Source organism: Bos indicus x Bos taurus, chromosome 26, assembly GCF_003369695.1.
Source record: "Bos indicus x Bos taurus breed Angus x Brahman F1 hybrid chromosome 26, Bos_hybrid_MaternalHap_v2.0, whole genome shotgun sequence".
Taxonomy (NCBI): Eukaryota; Metazoa; Chordata; class Mammalia; order Artiodactyla; family Bovidae; genus Bos; species Bos indicus x Bos taurus.
Window position 1 is genome coordinate 32,174,141 of NC_040101.1, and position 19,705 is coordinate 32,193,845.

Below are 19,705 nucleotides of genomic sequence, written 5' to 3' on the forward strand. Positions count from 1 at the left end.
CAGGTGGGAAAAGAGCCAAAAATCTTTGGTTGGAAAGTTTTCAAGGTAAGCAGACACTTACTTTAATAAAGTACATTTGGAACAATGTAAATAATAAATTAGGAGTAATAGTCACCAAAAGGCTATTAATTTTCTTGGCTTTGTGACATCTTTTAATAACATTATCATTATTACACGTTTTAAAACGCAAAGCACAGGAGACAACAGCTGGGAGTTGGATCCACTACTTGCACTCTCAATCCAACTTCTTTCCTGCTCTCATCTATCTTCGTGCCTCAACAGAGATCCCAAATGTTACCAAGCACCTCAAAAGATACCCAAACACAATGCCCAGGCACTGGCTATCTTCAGCTTAAAACACCACCAGCTCTGATTTCCAGCTGTTCCCAACTTTAGTTCAAGCCAGTGTTTTCTTTGGCAATATTACTATGCCCCTCTAGAGACTTGGCTGCCTAAATTCTTTCTCACCTGAACAGTGTTAAGATCTAACACCAGAGTTGCACACCTGAACCTCCCTCCTCCCAACACAGAAGCCATAGCCCTAAGCTACCACACAGAATCAAAGTTCAAGCAGCTGTGATGTCTGAAAGCTCCTGGAGGCTACCCAGAAAGGCAGAGACAACTCTGCCCTACTGACTCACATTCATTCAGTAAATATTTATGGAGTCCTACCATGTATAAACAGGGTCTGTGTTCTATGCCCTCCTTTTACAAGAAGCTTTGTTTTGTTCTCACCTACGCACACCTGTGGTCTCTCACCTCCTTAAGCAGTCCCTTTGCCAACTAAGAACACTGCTTCCTTCCCAAGACTAAGGCCTTCTCCCAATGCTTGGGTCCTTAATAACTTCTCTATAATCACCTAACTCACCATATTATTAGTATATTTTAACCTGATTTGGGTCTAAAATCTCTGCCTGACCAGTGTTTTTCTTTTTCATTATGAGCTGACGGCCCGCTTATGTTACCACACTCACATCTTGGTATAATTTAAGCTTGCGTGTTGCCTGTGAGCAGTGGTTCTCACTTGATGTGCATGTGATCTCGCTACAGAGTTTGCATGTCTAGTAAGTTCCCTAGTGATGCTTATGCTGCTGGTCCAGGGACCATACTTTGGAAATGATCACCTTGGAGAATCTGATGAAAGTTATCAAAGACTGCACTCACGTACAAAATTTTGCATGCAATTTCAAAGGGTTCGTGAACATTAATATGTAGATTCCTTTCTGCTCTATATTCTTTCTAAGAAATGTTTAAGATCTACTGTTTCCTGACTTCACAATAACAAGTATTAATTGGTACAAATGTGTATGCAAACACCTCCCAAGAGCAAGGAGGAAGTGCTTGATATTGGAAACTCAATTCTGTCCAATGGGTTGCCCTCTTCAGTTTCACGTGTCTCTTTTATACGGGCTTGTAAACATTTTTCTGTACTTCTGGTTCAACTATCGGAAACAACAGACTCATCACTTAGCATTTAAAACACTCTGTGGAGTCACTCATACAAAACTATCTTATACTTGAGGAAGTGGTCTGGTAGAAAGAACATAAATACAGGATTAAGACAGTAGACTGAAATCCTGAATCTTCCTTTCTTAAAAATACAACCATTAACCTTCAATTTTCCCATGTATAAAACTGGAGATTTTATAGGGAAATGATTTTTTTCCCCTTCTGGGCAAAGGTAATATGAACTCACTATAAGGAATAAAAGGGGAAATGATTCTACTATTCAAAACCAACGATTCTTATTCATGGTAAGGAATTTAAATGCTGGATAGAGAGGGAATGTCTAAATCAAGAAAATGAAAAGACTGAACTAAATAATTTCTAAAATGCCTTCAAATCCAACATTTTGCATTTATGAACTCTACCTCAGTTCAGTTCAGTTCAGTCGCTCAGTCGTGTCCGACTCTTTGCGATATATTCAACAATCACTTACTCTTTAACTCAGCACAAACTTATTAAAAAAAACCACCATACATTCCTTTATCACACCCTTCCTTCCCTCTACAGTGTCTAACAACATTCCAACATCTGTTGGAAGAATAAAATAAGTATGAATAATAAATTATTCTTCTCTTCAAATAGGCTGGTGTAAAATACATCTTGTCAACACAGAAAAGCCTTTTCAAACAAGTTTCCCTATGTATTTTCTCAACAGTTAGCCAGAAGCCATTAAACTCATCTTTAATCTATTCAGTAAGCTCTCTCAGGATTCCACTATTAGAGATATAGTTTACCAGGAGACGTTTTGTTTCTTAAAGGTCAGACATTCTTTCTGCAATCTACAATCCTATTAGTTTGTTACACTGGATGTAATATGAGTGAATGTGTGACTGTACAAAAATGTCTGCTAAAAGTATTCTCCAAATCCTAGGTTCTACGAATTGATAAACTACCTAAGTGGCAAGCAATTTCTACTAAAACATACCTCTTGTAGAAGACGCGGGTCCAGGCACTCACCATCGTCATTGAACATAGACTCCCAGCTCTCCTCAGTAGCAGCACTTCTTTCTGTGTGAGATATATCTGTTGCTTTAGGCTCCACGGATGTTTCCTTAGATACTGATTCTATATCAGGAAAGGATACACCAAATTCCACATTCTCTGAGTCGCCATCTTCTTTTGTTTTGAACTCTTCAGCAGTCTTAAGTTCATGCAATGCCTCTGTTATATCACCAGTACCATCAAGATCACTGCCCAAGGCACCATCTGAAAACACGTTTGTCCCATTTAACATACTGGGTTCAGAGTCCAAAAAAGTGTTACAATTACTACCAGTTATCTTCTTTATAGGTAAGGAGGAAGCACAATCTGACAAGCTCTCTATCAACTTTCCTGTTGACTCTGTGAAACTAGATGAAATACTCTCAGCATAGACATCTGAGCAAGCAGTCAGGTCACTGAAATTTTCAGTGTCATTCCCACTTTTAGCTGCATGAAGAAGGGCTGTATCTGCATTCATTTCTAAACAGTCTGAGAAACTCCCTGTGTTGCTACACGCCTCATCAGCTACTCTAACTTCAACTACACAAGGGCTGCCTACAGTTATCTGATCAGATATGGTATGTGTAATGTCCATTGTACATGTCTTACTGGTAATGTCACATACACTCTCGGACTCATTATCTGTACATGTTTCATGAGCAAGGGCAGCTGTGTCAGAAGATTCGTGCTTTACAGATAACTCATCGGCAGTGTTGTCATTCTCCTCACACTCTCTAATCGTTGTTGGATCAGAAATGTCATTTGCGCTCTCTAATTTGCTGCTCATAGTCATTTGATGAGAGAGGTGACCCACAGTCTCAGGAATGGAATCCATACCTTTCTGACTAGAGACGGAATCTGTCCTGTTGGCTGTATCACCAACATTCTCAGCATCCAAGTCTATGTGAGTCTGACCAATGATACCATCTGAACTTCCAGGAACAGAATCAGTAGTGATGGCACCATTGCTGTGCTTCAGCATTCCACCTAAGGTTTGCATGCCTCGTTGTACAATTCCAGAATCAGAGTTTTGTTTTACTGGTGAGATCACACTCTCAGGTTTCACCACAGAATTAAAATCTCCAGGAAACTGGGACAGTATCTTCATAATCTTGGCATCAGTTTCCATTCTGTTTTCCAAATTTGTATCTTCAAATATTTCCCCATTTAGTTCATTTCTCTTGATATCAGAGATTTCCACGTTTGTGGATGGCTTGTTTGGAACCCAAGCCTTACTGATTTCTGAACAAGACTGAGACAGAAGCAACCCATCGTGTCCTACCACATCTCTGGTTTCAACCTCCAAACACTCTACCTTCTTTGGTTTAAAATGTCTTTGTAAAGGTATGCTAGGTACAACCCCAGTGTTCAAGACTCTTTGCTGATGTCCTTGGGACAATACTTCTTTGGATTCTGCAGTTGCCCTCTTAGTACAAACCCTATCTTTCTTTCTTTCTTGAAGGCATGTATCTTTTTTAAATTTTGTTGAAGATTTCTTTCCTTCTCTACGACTGTGCTCCTTTTTATCAGAATTAATACTTAGTCTTGGAGTCTCGCATTTGTCTCGAAAGATCTCCTTTTGGGAGAGAGAATCTTCCCTTTGTTCTCCTTTCGCCACGGAGTTAGGTGGACCACAGCTTCTTCCCTCATCACCTGATTTGAGGAGTACTATACCCCTTCGAGCTTTGGGTACATAAAGTGCCATGTCAGGCCTCCTGGCTCGAACTCTGCATCTCTCTGCTTCTTGCTGCATGGCACCACCTCAATCTGAAAGAGAAAAAGACAAAATGATTCAATTACCAAAAACTAATTACAATGTATTGAACCGAGAGATTTTAAAGACAGGGCCTACTAATCCATCCTATAGAATTCTCAAGTTCAAAGAGAGTAAAACCTGCCATAAACTAATTAATGCAATCAGGTGAGCAACTAAGGAAAGTAAATTCCAAAATAACTCAGGAACCCATGGATTTTATCTTTATAGCCTCTTTCCTCTATCTTGCTGATTTTAAGAGTAACATATGAATAAGAGTAGCCTGAATGTGGGCTAGAAAATGAGACAACTAATCAGACTGTTTTCTAGATGCTGCTTGTAAACTATGATTTTTAGGAAAGAAATAGGTTGTGGGAAAGAGAAAGTCATCATTCTATTAACACTATTTAACCAAGTGACCTACTATATATTTTTCTTCCTTCCAGTAGCAAATAAATCGGTCTGGGTACAATAAAGGAAGGTGGAGGTCAAGGAATATGATGAGACAACCTAGTGGTTAACTCCTTGACAAGCTCTACTATGGCTGGCCAATGGAATTTAACAAGCGGAAAAATTTAACAAAGGTTAAATATAACTTTATCTACTATCTACAAAATACAGAGGAATGTACTAGACAATTTCACAGTGAGTTATTCTTTTAATCCTCAAAATAACACTCTGAAGTATGTACTAGTTTGTCCAGAGCAAAGAGAATAAGAAGATCCTACACATAGCAAAGAAACACCCATACACACTCAGAAAAGTGAAAGTGAAAGTCACTCAGTTGCATCCAGCTCTTTTGCAACCCCATGGACTGTACAGTCCATGGAATTCTGCAGGCCAATCTACTGGAATAGGTAGCCTTTTCCTTCTCCAGGGGATCTTCCCAACCCAGGGATTGAACCCAGGTCTCCTGCATTGCAGGCGGATTCTTAGAAGCACCATGTTAATATTTTACCACATACCTTTCAAAGGAAAAAGGTAATAGGAGGGAAAGACTAACAAATCCTGTTGACTCTATTAGAGATCCCTACCATTTCACCCAATCAGAATACTTCCTCACTGAATAAGCTCCACTTTCATGGCTCAGGCTATTTTCTTTTTTAGCCCAGTGACCCACCTGTCCCTTTTCTCTTCTAATGTCTTAACTATCTAGCTCATCATTCTCCATGGATTTTCTATCTTTCCATTTGTGGAAGAATGTGACTTCAACATTTAACCATGCCAGGATCTTTTGAAAATGCCTACTTTTCAAAAACAGAAGTACTGAAGTATATTTCACTGGAGAGGACACCAGAGACATAGTGTGGTAACCCAGTCTCAGTTGAGCCAAGCATCTGACAAACACATCATGATGGACTGTAAGACAGTGAAATACGGGTGACTAAGAACTGGTAGGTAGACTCATAGCAAAAAGTAATGGTAAGACAGAAGTAAATTCAGAGAGGGCTATTTAATGGAGAACTGTATTACTGATACCTTTTAAAGTTCAACATTTTAAACAAAAATTTCAATGCAAACAATAAACACTGTGTTTATCAAATGTGCAACTGATACAAAATTGACAGGATTAATAAATACCAAAAATGATAAAATTATAATTTAATATCATTTCTATAATTGGGAATGCTGTGTTGAAAACAATATTAAGACTAAGAATGAATAAATACAAAGACTTGCTTTGGGTTAAAAAAAATTCAAGCAACATAGAATAAAATGTATTAACAGGCACACACAAAAAAAAGGTCTAAAGGCTTTTACTTCATCTACAAAGTCAATAAAAGTCAAAAGACAGTGACGTGGATGTTTAGAAAGGCAACATGGTCTAAAATACAGAGTCCAGAAAATATATGACACAAGCGGTTGCAGAAACTAAAGGTATACTCTGCCCAAAAAGGTCTAAACGGAGACAGTCCAGCTACCTTCATACCTGAAGGATTGTTGCTTTACACGGCTGGTTGGTCTACAAGGTTGGCTACTTCTGTGTTTCTCCAGAAGTCAATTACCAGAACTAGCTGGAAAAAATTAAAAGAAAACAAAGTATACCTCAAGATAAAAAAGAACTCTACTTTTAGAATTCTCCAGCACTATTATCAGGTAAATGGGCTCTGCCTCTAGAATAATTTAAATACAACCTAGACAATGGATTAACATTAGAGAAAGAATTTCTATCTGTAAGGCAGATTCTCCTGTATTAATTTTAAGTGTTCTTCAAACTCTAAATATGATTCTATTTGTCATCCACAATAGACATATATCAAAGGCTTCAAATTTTAAATTATTTTATGCTACAGCAAATGGCTTTTGAAACTTAACCTTTTTTTTCTTAGTTAATGCCTATATGTTACCATGATGATTCTGAAAGCTGAATAACAGTATAATAAATTTACATTATTGTCTATTTTCTACCAAAGCACTGAATTTGATTATGCCCTGACCAGCACTGTGCTGGTAAATGTTTAGCAACCGGCTTTCCAAGTGTAGTTTGGGGTACTGGGTAATACTTTGATTTACATCAATGATGTCACCAACGTAAGTGGTGTGACTTCTTTGCTGAAGTGGATAATCATTTTTGAATGAAAGAATATATTCCCAGTTTTCTGAATTATGCACAATACAATAAATAGCTGAAGACACGGCACTTTTGTAAGTCAGCATTATCAGCACTGCTCCATCATTTTAAGCCTAGACAATCAATAAGCAATAAATCAAACCCTGATTTAGGGCATTTGCTGATCTCTGTGGTGTAAATATGCCTATCGTGGTTAATTTCAAGCTACCAATGTGTTATCAGTGAACACTGTTTTTGTTTTCCTATGTTGCCATTCATTTCTTAAAGAAAGCGGGTTAGATGTTCTTTTAGAATTTCCCACATTCTGGAGTTTGCTGCTTGTACTCTTTAGCACTAATAAGTTCTTATATATAATCTCTAAACTTCCTAAAAATGGTGGCTGACCTACTGACTTGATAGAATTGGGATTTAATCCTTGTTTAGCAAGTATATGGCATACATGGTGTTATGAACTTCCTACTGCATCACATCAGAGAGCAATAATGTCTGATTATCTCCTTTCCCGTAATGTTGCACATTGATCATTATTGTATGTCTCTGAGACAACTGTATGAAGCTTTTATTTTACAACATATTTATTGTCTGAAGATATCTTTACATTGCTCCCATGCTGTAATGTATTCTGACTTCTACTGTTACTGTTCAGAAGTCTGTCATCAGTCTGTCACTGCTTTTAAGGATCTCTCCTTCCTCTCCGATGATTCTCAATCTCTTACTCGTTGTGCTTTCTCAGGTGTCCACTCAGTGTTCTGGTTGTGTTTACAATTGCTTTTCTACTGGGATAACACTATGCTTTTGAATTCTACCAGTTCTATTTATTCAGGGCAGCACCTATGCACCCGTCTTCTGTATCACTAGTTTTCTCTTCACATTCTCTATTAACATTACATGCTATCCAATCAGCTTTTTTTTAATGACTAAAGTTTTATTGTGAAGTGCTATTTATCACACACCCTGGCCCTGATCTCCATGGCCTTTATGGTTTTTAACAGTTTTGTTTTTCTTCTTCTATCTTTAATCATTTTTAATATTTCTATTTTATTAATGTTAAGGGCTTCCCTAGTAGCTCAGCTGGTAAAGAATCCGCCTGCAATGTGGGAGACCTGGGTTCGATCCCTGAGTTGGGACGATCCCCTGGCGAAGGGAACAGCTATGCATTCCAGTATTCTGGCCGAGAATTCCATGTACTTTATAGTCCATGGGGTCACAACAGTCAGACACGACTGAGTGATGTTCACTTTCACTATAATTGTAGTATTTACTTTTAAATGAACTGTGCAAGTAATTTCAATTATTTAATAGTTCTACTTTGTGAAATTCCTGAGGATTTAATTCTGTTGTCTCTGTGTCTCTGCCTTTTGTCTAAAGTATTGCTTTCTTTTGTTGTTGTTGTAATTTTGAGCTCAACATCAGGGGGGCTTTACCAATGGGAACTCCAAACAGCCAGACTATATGCATTTCTCTATTATAGAATGGTTCTACATTAATGTTAATTTTTAAGTTTGAAGTGTTCTTAATGATGCAGTAAACACAAATATAAAACACAAACCCAGATGAGAATAAAATAGTAGGTACACAATCTTAGGAAACTTTCCCCCCTCACTCAGAACCCAGGTGAAAACAGGCAAGCATCCTTACTTTCTTTCTGTAACCCTAAGTAAATCTTTTTTTTCCTAGTCTACCCTTTGAGTGAGGGTTAACACTTTGAGAAATCAAGGCTTTAGGAGGTGAGCTCAGTTCCACCTCATCTCTCCCAGGCCCAATACCTCCACTCATTTCTCACAGGGCTATTAAAATCTAAGCCCCTTAGTTACCAAGGACATCAACATTACTAAAATGAAAAATAAACAAAAACTGTACGCAAAATCTAAACAGGGAAGTTTTCTTAAAATTACAGCCTATTCACAGCCCAAATGAAACATATTTGGATATGTTTTCATATCCAAAACATAATACTAAGTGAAACAAGAAAATTACAATCCTTTTTTTTTTTCTTTTTTCGTACAGAAGTGTGTGCGTGTACACATTAGTACAATCAAGTATAGACTGTGGTTCCCAGCCCCATGCTTGACTAGCCCTTATATCAGACAAATTACTTAGCTTCATTGTGGCAAAAGTTACTACTTTAAGCCTTTGTTTACTCAAAGTATAAAATGAAGAAAACAGAAGACTTATTCTCAGACACACTGAACAAATTACATGATGCATATATGGAAATTTGCCAGTCATGTTAAAAGTCTCAATAAAAATTAGCTATTATTTAAATAGGCAGTTGAGTTCTTTAAGTTACAAGTTTACACAAGAATCAAAAGTGCCTTGATCACTTATAAAATCCATTTCTAAAGTCTCAATAAAAATTAGCTATTATTTAAATAGGCAGTTGAGTTCTTCAAGTTACAAGTTTACACAGGAATCAAAAGTGCCTTGACCACTTATAAAACCCACTCTATGTGGCACTAACATCTATTGCAGCTGGGTGCTCTGGCTCTGCCCCACCACTCACTCACTCACTCACTAATGGCCTCATGTTGCAAGCATCCAATAAGACAGAGTAAACACAACGCAATTCAATTGTAAAGTGAAAATACAAACACTGAAAACAATGCAGGATTTCATGAAGTCTATAAAATAATATTGAAGGAGTACTCATCTCAGAGCAAAACCCTTGGGGAATGAAGATGCAGCAAAATCAAACCAGTGAACAAGTGAAGAAGAGAAAAATCTAACAAGGATGATGACAGGACAGAAATCAAGAAAAGAAATGTCAAGGGCTTAAGAAAAATCTCTTGAGAAATTGCTAACACTCTCAACAGTTTTGGTAAAACTGAAGCTCGTCTAATCTATAGGATTGTTGCTGTTGTTTAGTTGCTAAGTTGTATACGACTCTGTGGAGAAGGAAATGGCAACCCACTCCAGTGTTCTTGCCTGGAGAATCCCATGGACGGAGAAGCCTGCTGGGCTGCAGTCCATGGGGTTGCGAAGAGTCGGACACGACTTCGTGACTTCACTTTCCCTTTTCACTTTCATGCATTGGAGAAGGAAATGGCAACCCACTCCAGTGTTCTTGCCTGGAGAGTCCCAGGGACGGGGGAGCCTGGTGGGCTGCCGTCTATGGGGTCGCACAGAGTCAGACATGACTGAAGCGACTTAGCAGTAGCAGCAGCATACGACTCTGAGACCCAAGGGACTGCAGCCTGCCAGTATCCTCTGTCCATGGGATTTCCCAGACAAAAATACTAGAGTGTGCTGCCATTTCCTTCTCCCAGGGGATGTTCCTGACACAGGGATCGAACCGCATCTCCTGCACTGCAGGTGGACTCTTTACCACTGAGACACTGGGGAAGCCCAAATCTATTTGATAAATACCAAGAAAATCAAAGTAAAAGGATGCTATCAGACTATCACACAATTTCAGCGAAAAAAATTGTAACAACAAAGTACTAATACTTATTCTTTGTTAATTCTAAGAATAGCACAGCTGCAATTATAACTTAAATTTTATTAAATACATGGTAAAATGTTTTCATGCCAGAAAATTGCCCCTAGCAATTATTTTCATTAATAATTATGAACTTTAGTCACCATTTTAAACAGGTCCACTTTAAGATATATTTTCAAAGTACCGATTTTCTCATTTAACAAAGTTTTCTCAAAAATATACATTCCTTATAAGGGGAGAAAGGCTATTATCTAAACTGTTAACAGTGGTTACATCTGGGAGAGCAGAACATGAGGAGAAAGGAATTAAGAATTTCTCTTTATACATTTAGCACAGAATTGGTCAAATTTGTTACAATAAATGTAGTTATCTTTATAATTAAAAACAAAATTACTAAAACTTAAAGATATGCTGTTGCTTTAGTATAACAGGCCATTACCATGAATTGGTGTAGGATAAAGCAAAGGCAATGAAAATTTTTTTGTTTGTTTTTGGCAATGAAAATTGACAAACAGATTTTTATTGGACAAAATAAGTAGGAAAATGATGAATGGAGAAAAGGGCAACCTCTTCAATATATGTCACAGGATAATAAGACAGCACAGAAAATATTTGATGTTGGGAAGAGAACTTCACCAATGTTGCAGAATGCTGAGAAACCTCTATTTTTTGGCCTAAGAAGAACCTAGGGCTACATTGTCCAATACACTAGCCAATAGCCAAATGTTACTGAGCACTTGAAAAGTGGCCAGTCTAAGATGTGTTGTGCTTATAAAATGTCTCTGGATTTCAAAGACTTAGTACAGAAAATAAAAGTAAAGTGTCTCATTAATATTCTTATATTGATTATATGTTTGATACTATTTTGTATATAACTGGTTAAATAAAAGACATTAAAGTGATTCTGTTTATTTTTGTATTTTTTAATGTAACTACTAGAGAATTTAAAGTTGCACTTGTGGCTCACTTTTGTGGTCTGTATTTTATTTCTAATGGGACCTTAATGCCAGAAGAACAAACAGGGTCTTGCTTTTCCTCTTGTGTCTTGTCTATTTCAGATTTTTTTCACTTTCAGCAAGGGAATATAACAAACCAAGGAATCAACTAACCCATGAATGTACAGATAAGTTTATCTCTGCACAATTTAATTTCCCAAATTTCATAATGATCAAAAAATAGAGCCTCAAAAGAAGTAAAGTCTACTTATTATTCATAAATTAAGACTGAATGGACAAAGGTCCTATGTGGTGAAATTTACCCTCAACAAATTTGGGAGCATTTTTTCATATATGTCTAAAACTATGAAGGGCCTAGATTTAGAATCACTTCTTTGCTTATTAATAAAACAACTGCCTTTGTTTTACTGGACTATCAAGAGCATTCTTATTCTCACTGGTCTACTTAGAAGCAGACAAAACTAAGAAATGCCAGTATCCTTCAGCTCAGTAGCATATATGTGTATCTTGTAAAGGAATAAAAGAATCCTAAGAGTAGATTTAGAATGTTTATAATTAAATGTAATATACAAAATATATTAAGTGACACAAGTAAACAAACAGATTTCTGAGTAGTAAAATATAATTACATACTTTTAACTCCTAGCCATCCCCTCTGAAAGATTCACTGTCTTTCTCGCTCTAATTTAATAGTTTGGTGAATGGTATCGCTCTCAATCTAGTAGTTCAGGCCAGAAACCTGGAAGTCGTTATCTCTGATATTTCAATTACCTACTTCTATACTGTTCATTCTATTTCTATACTGCTTCCTGTGATTTTCTAAAATACAAGTCAGATTTGGTTATTTCTTTGTTCAAACCCTTCAGTGGCTCTTTATCATGCACATCCTTTGAAGTACCATGTCTGCACAGCAGACATGGCCCTACATGATCTGGCTCCACTGCCACCCTAAAACTGCCCAGCTGCCCAGGGCCATCTGCAGCCACTCCTAACATCAGACTTACAGTCCATCAATTGAGTCAACTCTGGTAGGACTAGAAACATGCCCAGCTGCATTCTCACACCTCTGTGATTTAAGATGCATTATTTTCTCAGTCAGATGACAGCCTGATAATCTCCTACATGTCCTTCACATCTCACCTAAAAGGTTAACTCCTTTATAATTACATCACTGACTCCTTGATATGCTACAGCCCTACCCATAAGTTCTCACTATAATACAAATACTTTCATTAAAACAGTTATCATATTGCTTTAGAGTTACGTATTTGCATGTCTGGCTCTCTTCTAAACAGTAATTAAGTTCCTTCAGTGTAGGGTTAGTGTCTTTTTGTCTCATAGCACTGTATCTGGCACCAAATAAATACTACCTGTTAAATCATGGCAAGTGAAATTTCTCAATAGGTGATGTTCTCCCAACCCCTAGGTGAGACTTAGGGCCCCATTCACTTCACAAACATTTACTGAACATGTAGTATGTGCTAAGTCCCATCTTAGACACTGGGAACAGAGCAATAAGCAAAACAAAGTCTGGCCTCAAGGAGCTTATACGGTAATGGTAGAGAGAAAAAATAAACATTTAAATATATAATATTTGACCATGGTAAATGTGATGGAAGAGGGACAGGAATACAGAGTGATGGGGGTGTGGCTATTTTAGAAGGCAAGACCATATAGTAAAGTGGGGAAGAACACTTTGAGGATTTAATACCTGAGCTGATACTTGAGTTGAGTTACAGAGTTACAAAAATTACCTAGAAAAGAGAATTCCAGGAAAAAAAGAAAAGCAAGTGCAAACGTTATGAGGCAGGCCCAATTTGAAAAACAGGAATAACAGGAACCAAGTGTGGCAACAGCAGAGTGAAAGGAGGCACACGAGTCAGTAAGACAGTGAAGGGCCGGAACAGAGAGACCTGCAGGCCAAGACAAGGTGTTTAGACTTTATTTTTAATGTGTTGGGAAATCACGGGAAGGTTTCAGCAAGAGAATGACATGATCTGACTTACCTTTGCTAAAGATTATTCTAGCAAAAATGTGAGGAACTGACAATACGAGACAGGAATTGAGGAAGAAAATCTCTATGTCTAAAAATAGACATGCAGCATAGGTTACTAACAGAGGAGGTCACAAGAAAAGGTTATTAATGATATATTCTCAAGGCAAAGCCAACAAAAACTTGATGATATGGTTGTATGGGATGTGATGGGAAGAGAGGAGCCACTAAAGAGTTTTGGTCTGATCAACCTGGATGATGACAGTTAAATTTACTAAGATAGGAAGGAAATAAGAAAAGAGGAATCAAGAGCTGTGATTTGGATACTTTAAATGTGAATGCCTGCTGGACACTGTATAGCTATTAAGGAAGCAACTGGAAATATAAGTCTGAAGCTCAGAGGAGGCATAAGAATTGAAGATAAAAATTTGGAAATCATCACCATCAAGATTCAAGCCAAGAACAGGAATAAGACTGCTCAGGGAGTGACAGAGATAGTAGACCAGGGGAACTGAACCATGGGGGACCTACAACTTTAGAGGTCAGGAGGAAGAGATGCAACCAAGCTTAGGACGTGGAGGAAAAAAAACAGAAGCGTGCAATTCTCTAAAAAGCAAGAGTAATCATTTGCATTAAATGTTGAAAAGTCAAGTAGTAAGAACTGAGAACTTTCCACTGGATTTGGCAGGATAGAGGTTGGTGGTGACACTGGAATAGTTTCAGTGGAGGTGGAGAGATAAACACCTAACTGGAATGAGGTGAGGAAGAATGATCCAATAGGAAAGGAGAAACAAATGATACAAATAGGGAATAGGGAGTTTAAGGTAATAAAGGCATATTTATAACAGTTTTAAAATCCTCTAACAAAAAAGTTAGCAATCATAAGATTAGAAATTCTATCAATACCTGCTTTGTTATACTATTAAAAACATAAGTAGAACATGATATTCTGAATTGCTCAAATATTTACCTCAGGACAGATAAGGTATCTTGAGCCTCACTATTTCATATATAAATTAAACTTACATAATCAACAGCTTTTTTTAGTTATTTTTGCCTTAGAAAGGTTTAGGATTCATTATAGCCTATGCCAGTTCTTCAGTCACTTCAATTTAATCTACGGAACACAAACAAATGAATTCTACTTCTTTATCAATGGCCAGTATATACATACATCCATTTTTGGAGTTATTTCATAATCTTGTGAATGTAGCAGTAAATAGTCATTTACAAACTTTTAATGAAGTGCTGCCTTTGTAGCTGTTTTAGTCGCTAAGCCATGTCCGACTCTTCTGTGCCCCCATGGACTGTATGTAGCCTGCCAGGCCTCTCTGTCCACGGGGGTTTCCCAGGCAAGAAAACTGGAGCAGGTTGCCATTTCCTACTCCAGGAGATCTTGACCCAGGCATCAAACCTGTATCTCCTGCATTGGCAGGCAGATTCCTTATCACTGCACCACTAGGGAAGCCCCATGAAGTGTAAAGTTAACCAAAAAAGTAATTTTTTCCCTAAACACAAAAGCATTATGCAATAAACCTAAAAAAAGGTTTTTTTTAAATCTGTGTTCTCACCTTACAGAGATAAGCACTCTAAATATCACTTGAATGACTGAAAAACCATTCCAAAACAGCATATTCAATGTCAGAAATTTTCACAGCAGGGATAGAAAACATACTCTGTTTCAACTGATTTGGAATTTTGTTTGTGGAGCAAAAGAAAAAGTAAAACATGAGTAAAAAATTAGAAGATTATATCACCTGGCCAGAAGTCTTTAGTAAAATAATAAAATAAGGGATATACCCAATCTTTCCTCACTTTCAAGTTCCTTCACTTCCAGTGTCAAGCACATTTTTACAAACAAGAAACCAAGAAATGTTCTCCCTCTGCGAACAAGCTTCATTTTAAAAAACCCAAAAAACCTTGATCCAAACACAACAAAGAGGCACTTGCTCATAATATAATAACATGAAAAATTATACTTGGACAGCAAAGAAATGGTTTCATACTTTAAAAACTATGAAGTCTGTTAATGAACCACAACTGATTCTGCTGTAATTTGCTTAATGCATCCTTCCATAAACGCACTTGCACTAGTTAAAACAGGGACATATTTCACACTTGAAAACAAAATAATTTCTATATTCACTTGGAGGTTTATTCTTACGTCTATTCAAATCAGGTTTACAAAATGTATGCTGGGACTTAAATTAAGAGAATAAAGACGATAATTTGTGACATTAGTGAATCATGGCCTGCTCTTTTAACATACCTGAACTGAAGAGAAAAAAAAGGTTTTAAACCAAGTAGACACTCATTTCGGAGAAGGCAGTGGCAACCCACTCCAGTACTCTTGCCTGGAAAATCCCATGGACGGAAGAGCCTGGTAGGCTGCAGTCCATGGGGTCACTAGGAGTCAGACACAACTGAGCGACTTCACTTTCACTTTCACTTTCCTGCATTGGAGAAGGAAATGGCAACCCACTCCAGTGTTCTTGCCTGGAGAATCCCAGGGACGGGGGAGCCTGCTGGGCTGCCATCTATGGGGTCGCACAGAGTCGGACACAACTGAAGTGACTTAGCAGCAGCAGCAGCAGCAGACACTCATTTAGAGGCCCTTACTCAGAAGGTAAACAGATTCATTAACTGGAAGCAAACGAGGAGTCAAACAGCTCTATTCAAACGGCTAAACTGGCCACTTGTTGAGTGATACATCTTTTCATTGTGAAAGAATGTGGATTCTTTATTGGATTTTTATTGTTCCAAAAACAGTAATTTTTTACAGGATTTTTATTGTTCCTATCTCTTCCCCACCTGTCACTTCTTGCCACTCTAAGCATTTTTATTTCTTTGAGTCTAATGGATACTGTAAATTTCAGCATGCTCAAATTATATACGGAATAAGAATAAAAAGGCTTGTAAGTAAGGGTCTGAGATGCTTCATATTTGAGCAAAGTTTATGAACTTTAATATATGAACTTTATGATACCTATTTTGGCCACTTACCAGATCTTATGTAGCTTACTTGATCATGTTCAAAACAGTGACACCCTCATTAAAAGCTTCCCAACAACCCTACAATGTGAAATCATTACCAAATTCTACAGATGAGAAAATGAAGCTCAGGATGTTAAACAATATTATTGAAGGCCAAGGACCTAGAAAGTGCCAGATTCTAATCTAGATAATATAGCTCCAGTGTTTGTGCTCTTAACTGCCTTATGGCAAAATGAATATACCAGTGTTAAATGCCCTCCAATTTAATATCTTATAATCCTCTGGGGAAGAAAAATATTAGGAATAACTACATCCATTAGTTGATGTCATAGAAATTAGAGGCCTTTACCATTCTCCTTTCTTTTCAAAAGCTGCTCCAAAAGATATAATGGGGCCCTGGAACTGAAAAGCCAGAGGAACACCAGTGGGTCAGCAAAACTGACCAGGAAGCTTTCAGAGGTCTAACTGGTCTAACCGTGTCTAGGATGACCCTATGCCTGTCCTGTAGTGAATCCAAACCCAAGACAGTCCATTGCCATTTGAAGACCTACTTGCCAAGGATGGCTTCAGACTGTTCCTTCTGAGACCCAGCCCTAAAGGATTTCTGAACGCCTGCTGCATGTTGTACATTTCAATGAATACTTTCTGAGAAAAGTTAAGTATTTTCAACCCCTGCTGCCATATCAAACTATTAGTTTGTCTGACTCCAATTATACCTTGAGTTCCTTGAAAGTAAGAAACACCTTACCATTTTTAAATCCTCAAAGCACAACACCATAACTGGCATATGGATGGCATTCAGTAAATGTCTGATAAGAAATCAGAATTAAAAACCAACGTTCCTAACATGAAGTACTATCAATTCAGACATTTCTGCTTAACTTGAGACTGTGAATAGAGGAAAAGCATGTGTATTCTTGGTCAAAATTAAGAATTCTTTACCAATGTGCTTTTTAATTCAATTCATTCGCTATTTTCCTACTAACATAGACTCTTCTTAACTTGTATATATGACACATGATATAAATATATTTACAGAAAGAGGCCTTATGTGCAAACTAATGGTGAGACCAAAATCAAACTACAGCCAGATTAAAGGCCTGTCCCCTGTACTTGGTTCATTCTTAAAAACCACAATGTCCTTCCACCATTAAAGAAATGATGCTCTATGTTTTTAAGTATTATCTATTTTTACAGATATATACATATATATATACATACACACATACATCCCAATCACAAGAAATACTGAAAAGCACTAAGACTATGAATATTTCTGAGATTATAAAAACCTTACAATATGTTGGATTTTTAAAACCACTGAGCAGCATCTGTCCTGCACTAAAGAAGTCAGTGAGTGGAAAGCACTGTGCTAAGTGCTCATATACTAACTATCTCATTTAACAGCACCGTGAGGTATATATAGTTATTATTACCATTTCACAGATAAGGTAACTAAATCTCTAGGTCACACAGCTAGCTGCTAAGTAGAGGAGCCGTAACTGAAACCAAGTTTTGACTGCTTACAACTGTCTCCCATTGTAAATCCTCAACAAAACAACTCTGAATTTTCTGAATCATAGATGCCTAACTTTAATATTGTGCTAACATGCCATGTTTATTGTTAACTTCATCACTTCAAGAAGTAAAATTACCAATATGACTCCATATATATCTGCCCACCTAACCCCTAAAATCTCAACATAGCGTGGGCTGTTTACCACTAACTTCCCCTTTTCTGGAAATCAGACTTCACCCCTCCTAATACCAGGAAAACCCTGTTGGCACCCACCACTCTGTTCTGTATAAAACTTACCACAGCTATCAGGGATAGTGGTTACTACCTTAGGTAACTCTGGAGTCTTAAAAGACTTGAACTCTCTAACAGAGTTCTAAAATACCCACCACACTAAATGCTGAGTAAAAACATCTGGGGAATACAAGGAAAGTATGTGATTAAATACAGTAAGTTTCTCTCTACAAGGACTAGCTCTTTGAGAAGATCTGCTAAGTCACTTCGTGTCTGACTCTGTGCGACCCCATAGCCGGCAGCCCACCAGGCTCCGCCATCCCTGGGATTCTCCAGGCAAGAACACTGGAGTGGGGTGCCATTTCCTTCTCCAATGCATGAAAGTGAAAAGTGAAAGTGAAGTTGCTCAGTTGTGTCTGACTCTTTGCGACCCCACGGACTGCAGCCTACCAGGCTCCTCCACCCATGGGATTTTCCAGGCAAGAGTACTGGAGTGGGGTGCCATTGCCTCCTCCTTAAGAAGATCAATTGTATGCTATGTTTTGTTTCAAAAGAAACAAAGCCAGTTTGCAGATTTTATTTATACACAACAGGTTAAACATCAAAATTGAAGATATCAAACTTTGCTCCCTAAGATCTGCTGCTATACCACATTCATCTTCATATTTCCAGAGTTAAATACAATGTCTGACCCATGGAAAACACTGAAATATTGAACTAAATTTTACTTTCAAAGACTAAAAAATAGAAAATTGTAAGAAATAGAAACTTGAAGCGGTCCATTTTCAAGGCAAACTAAGTAGCTCTGAGTGGAAAAATTACTAGCAGTTGAACTTGCAAACACGACAAGGTTGAGGCCTGAACTCTTCAGATAAAGTCGGGGTTGGGGGAGGGAGGTCAGACTGGATCCTAAAGAGACAGGACTCCACCCATTACCTGTGCCCCAGCTCTAACCACGCCTAAGGACTTGTGGACGTGACATAGTTCATCAACCTGGAGGGTCCCTAAGCAAACGGGATGTTGGGGGAAGGGATAAACTAACAAGAAAGTCTTTGTTGAAAAATGCGGATGTAAATTGGGAAGGGAGAAAGGATAGCCTAATAAGGAAATAACGAAACTTAGGTGACATCCAGAAAGATTGTACATCTCACAATACTGGACCAGTCAGGAACAGGGAGAAGGGACCTGCATGTCAGGGAACAAACTGCTTGAAATGGCCCTGGGTTTGCCTGCCCACAGGACACCAGATCTTACAAGACTGTCGTTAAAAGCCTCGCCTTCCTTGCGCTTTGTGTCTCTGAGTCCATCCCTTGGTTTTGGGCTGGTGAGCGTGGTTCTCACAGAAATGGAACCCTAGAGTTCTATCCCAATCCTCTCAAGATTATACTAGTGCCATGAAATGTTCTCTAATTTCTCATATGTCTTCAGATTCTCCCTGGACAGACTACAAATACTGAAAAGAAAACTGCTTTCTCTACTCTTTAAAGCTTGCAGAGCGATTACCACAGTGTTCAGGACATGCACAGTAGGTAGGCAGTATTTCCATCAGATTTCTTAAAAAGTAACAGAAAGGCACCTTATATATACTTCTCTGCCCCATGAAAAAACATACTAGTTACTCTTCCTACTAGGAAGATTTATTTTTCATCATCTTTGGCACAAATTCTAGAATGCTATCTGCCAGGTCCCATGCCCCAGTAAATATGCATCCTCAAGCAATTATGGAGATAGATAGCTTATGGGGAGGGGGCACTCTCTGGT

The 19,705-nt window shown here is 37.9% G+C and overlaps 1 protein-coding gene across 5 annotated transcripts in view; it reads right to left on the minus strand.

Annotated features, from left to right (window-relative positions):
* R3HCC1L (R3H domain and coiled-coil containing 1 like) overlaps positions 1–19,705 on the minus strand; it is a 71,873-nt gene that overhangs the window by 29,601 nt on the left and 22,567 nt on the right. For 4 of the 5 annotated variants that reach the window (XM_027528697.1, XM_027528701.1, XM_027528699.1 and 1 more), the window contains exon 3: positions 2,432–4,254. In XM_027528697.1, coding sequence (XP_027384498.1) covers positions 2,432–4,240 — 1,809 coding nt within the window. In that variant the 5' untranslated portion in view covers positions 4,241–4,254. Of the gene's footprint in view, positions 1–2,431; positions 4,255–6,170; positions 6,256–19,705 lie in introns of all 5 variants that reach the window. The other variant, XM_027528698.1, reaches the window with a different exon arrangement.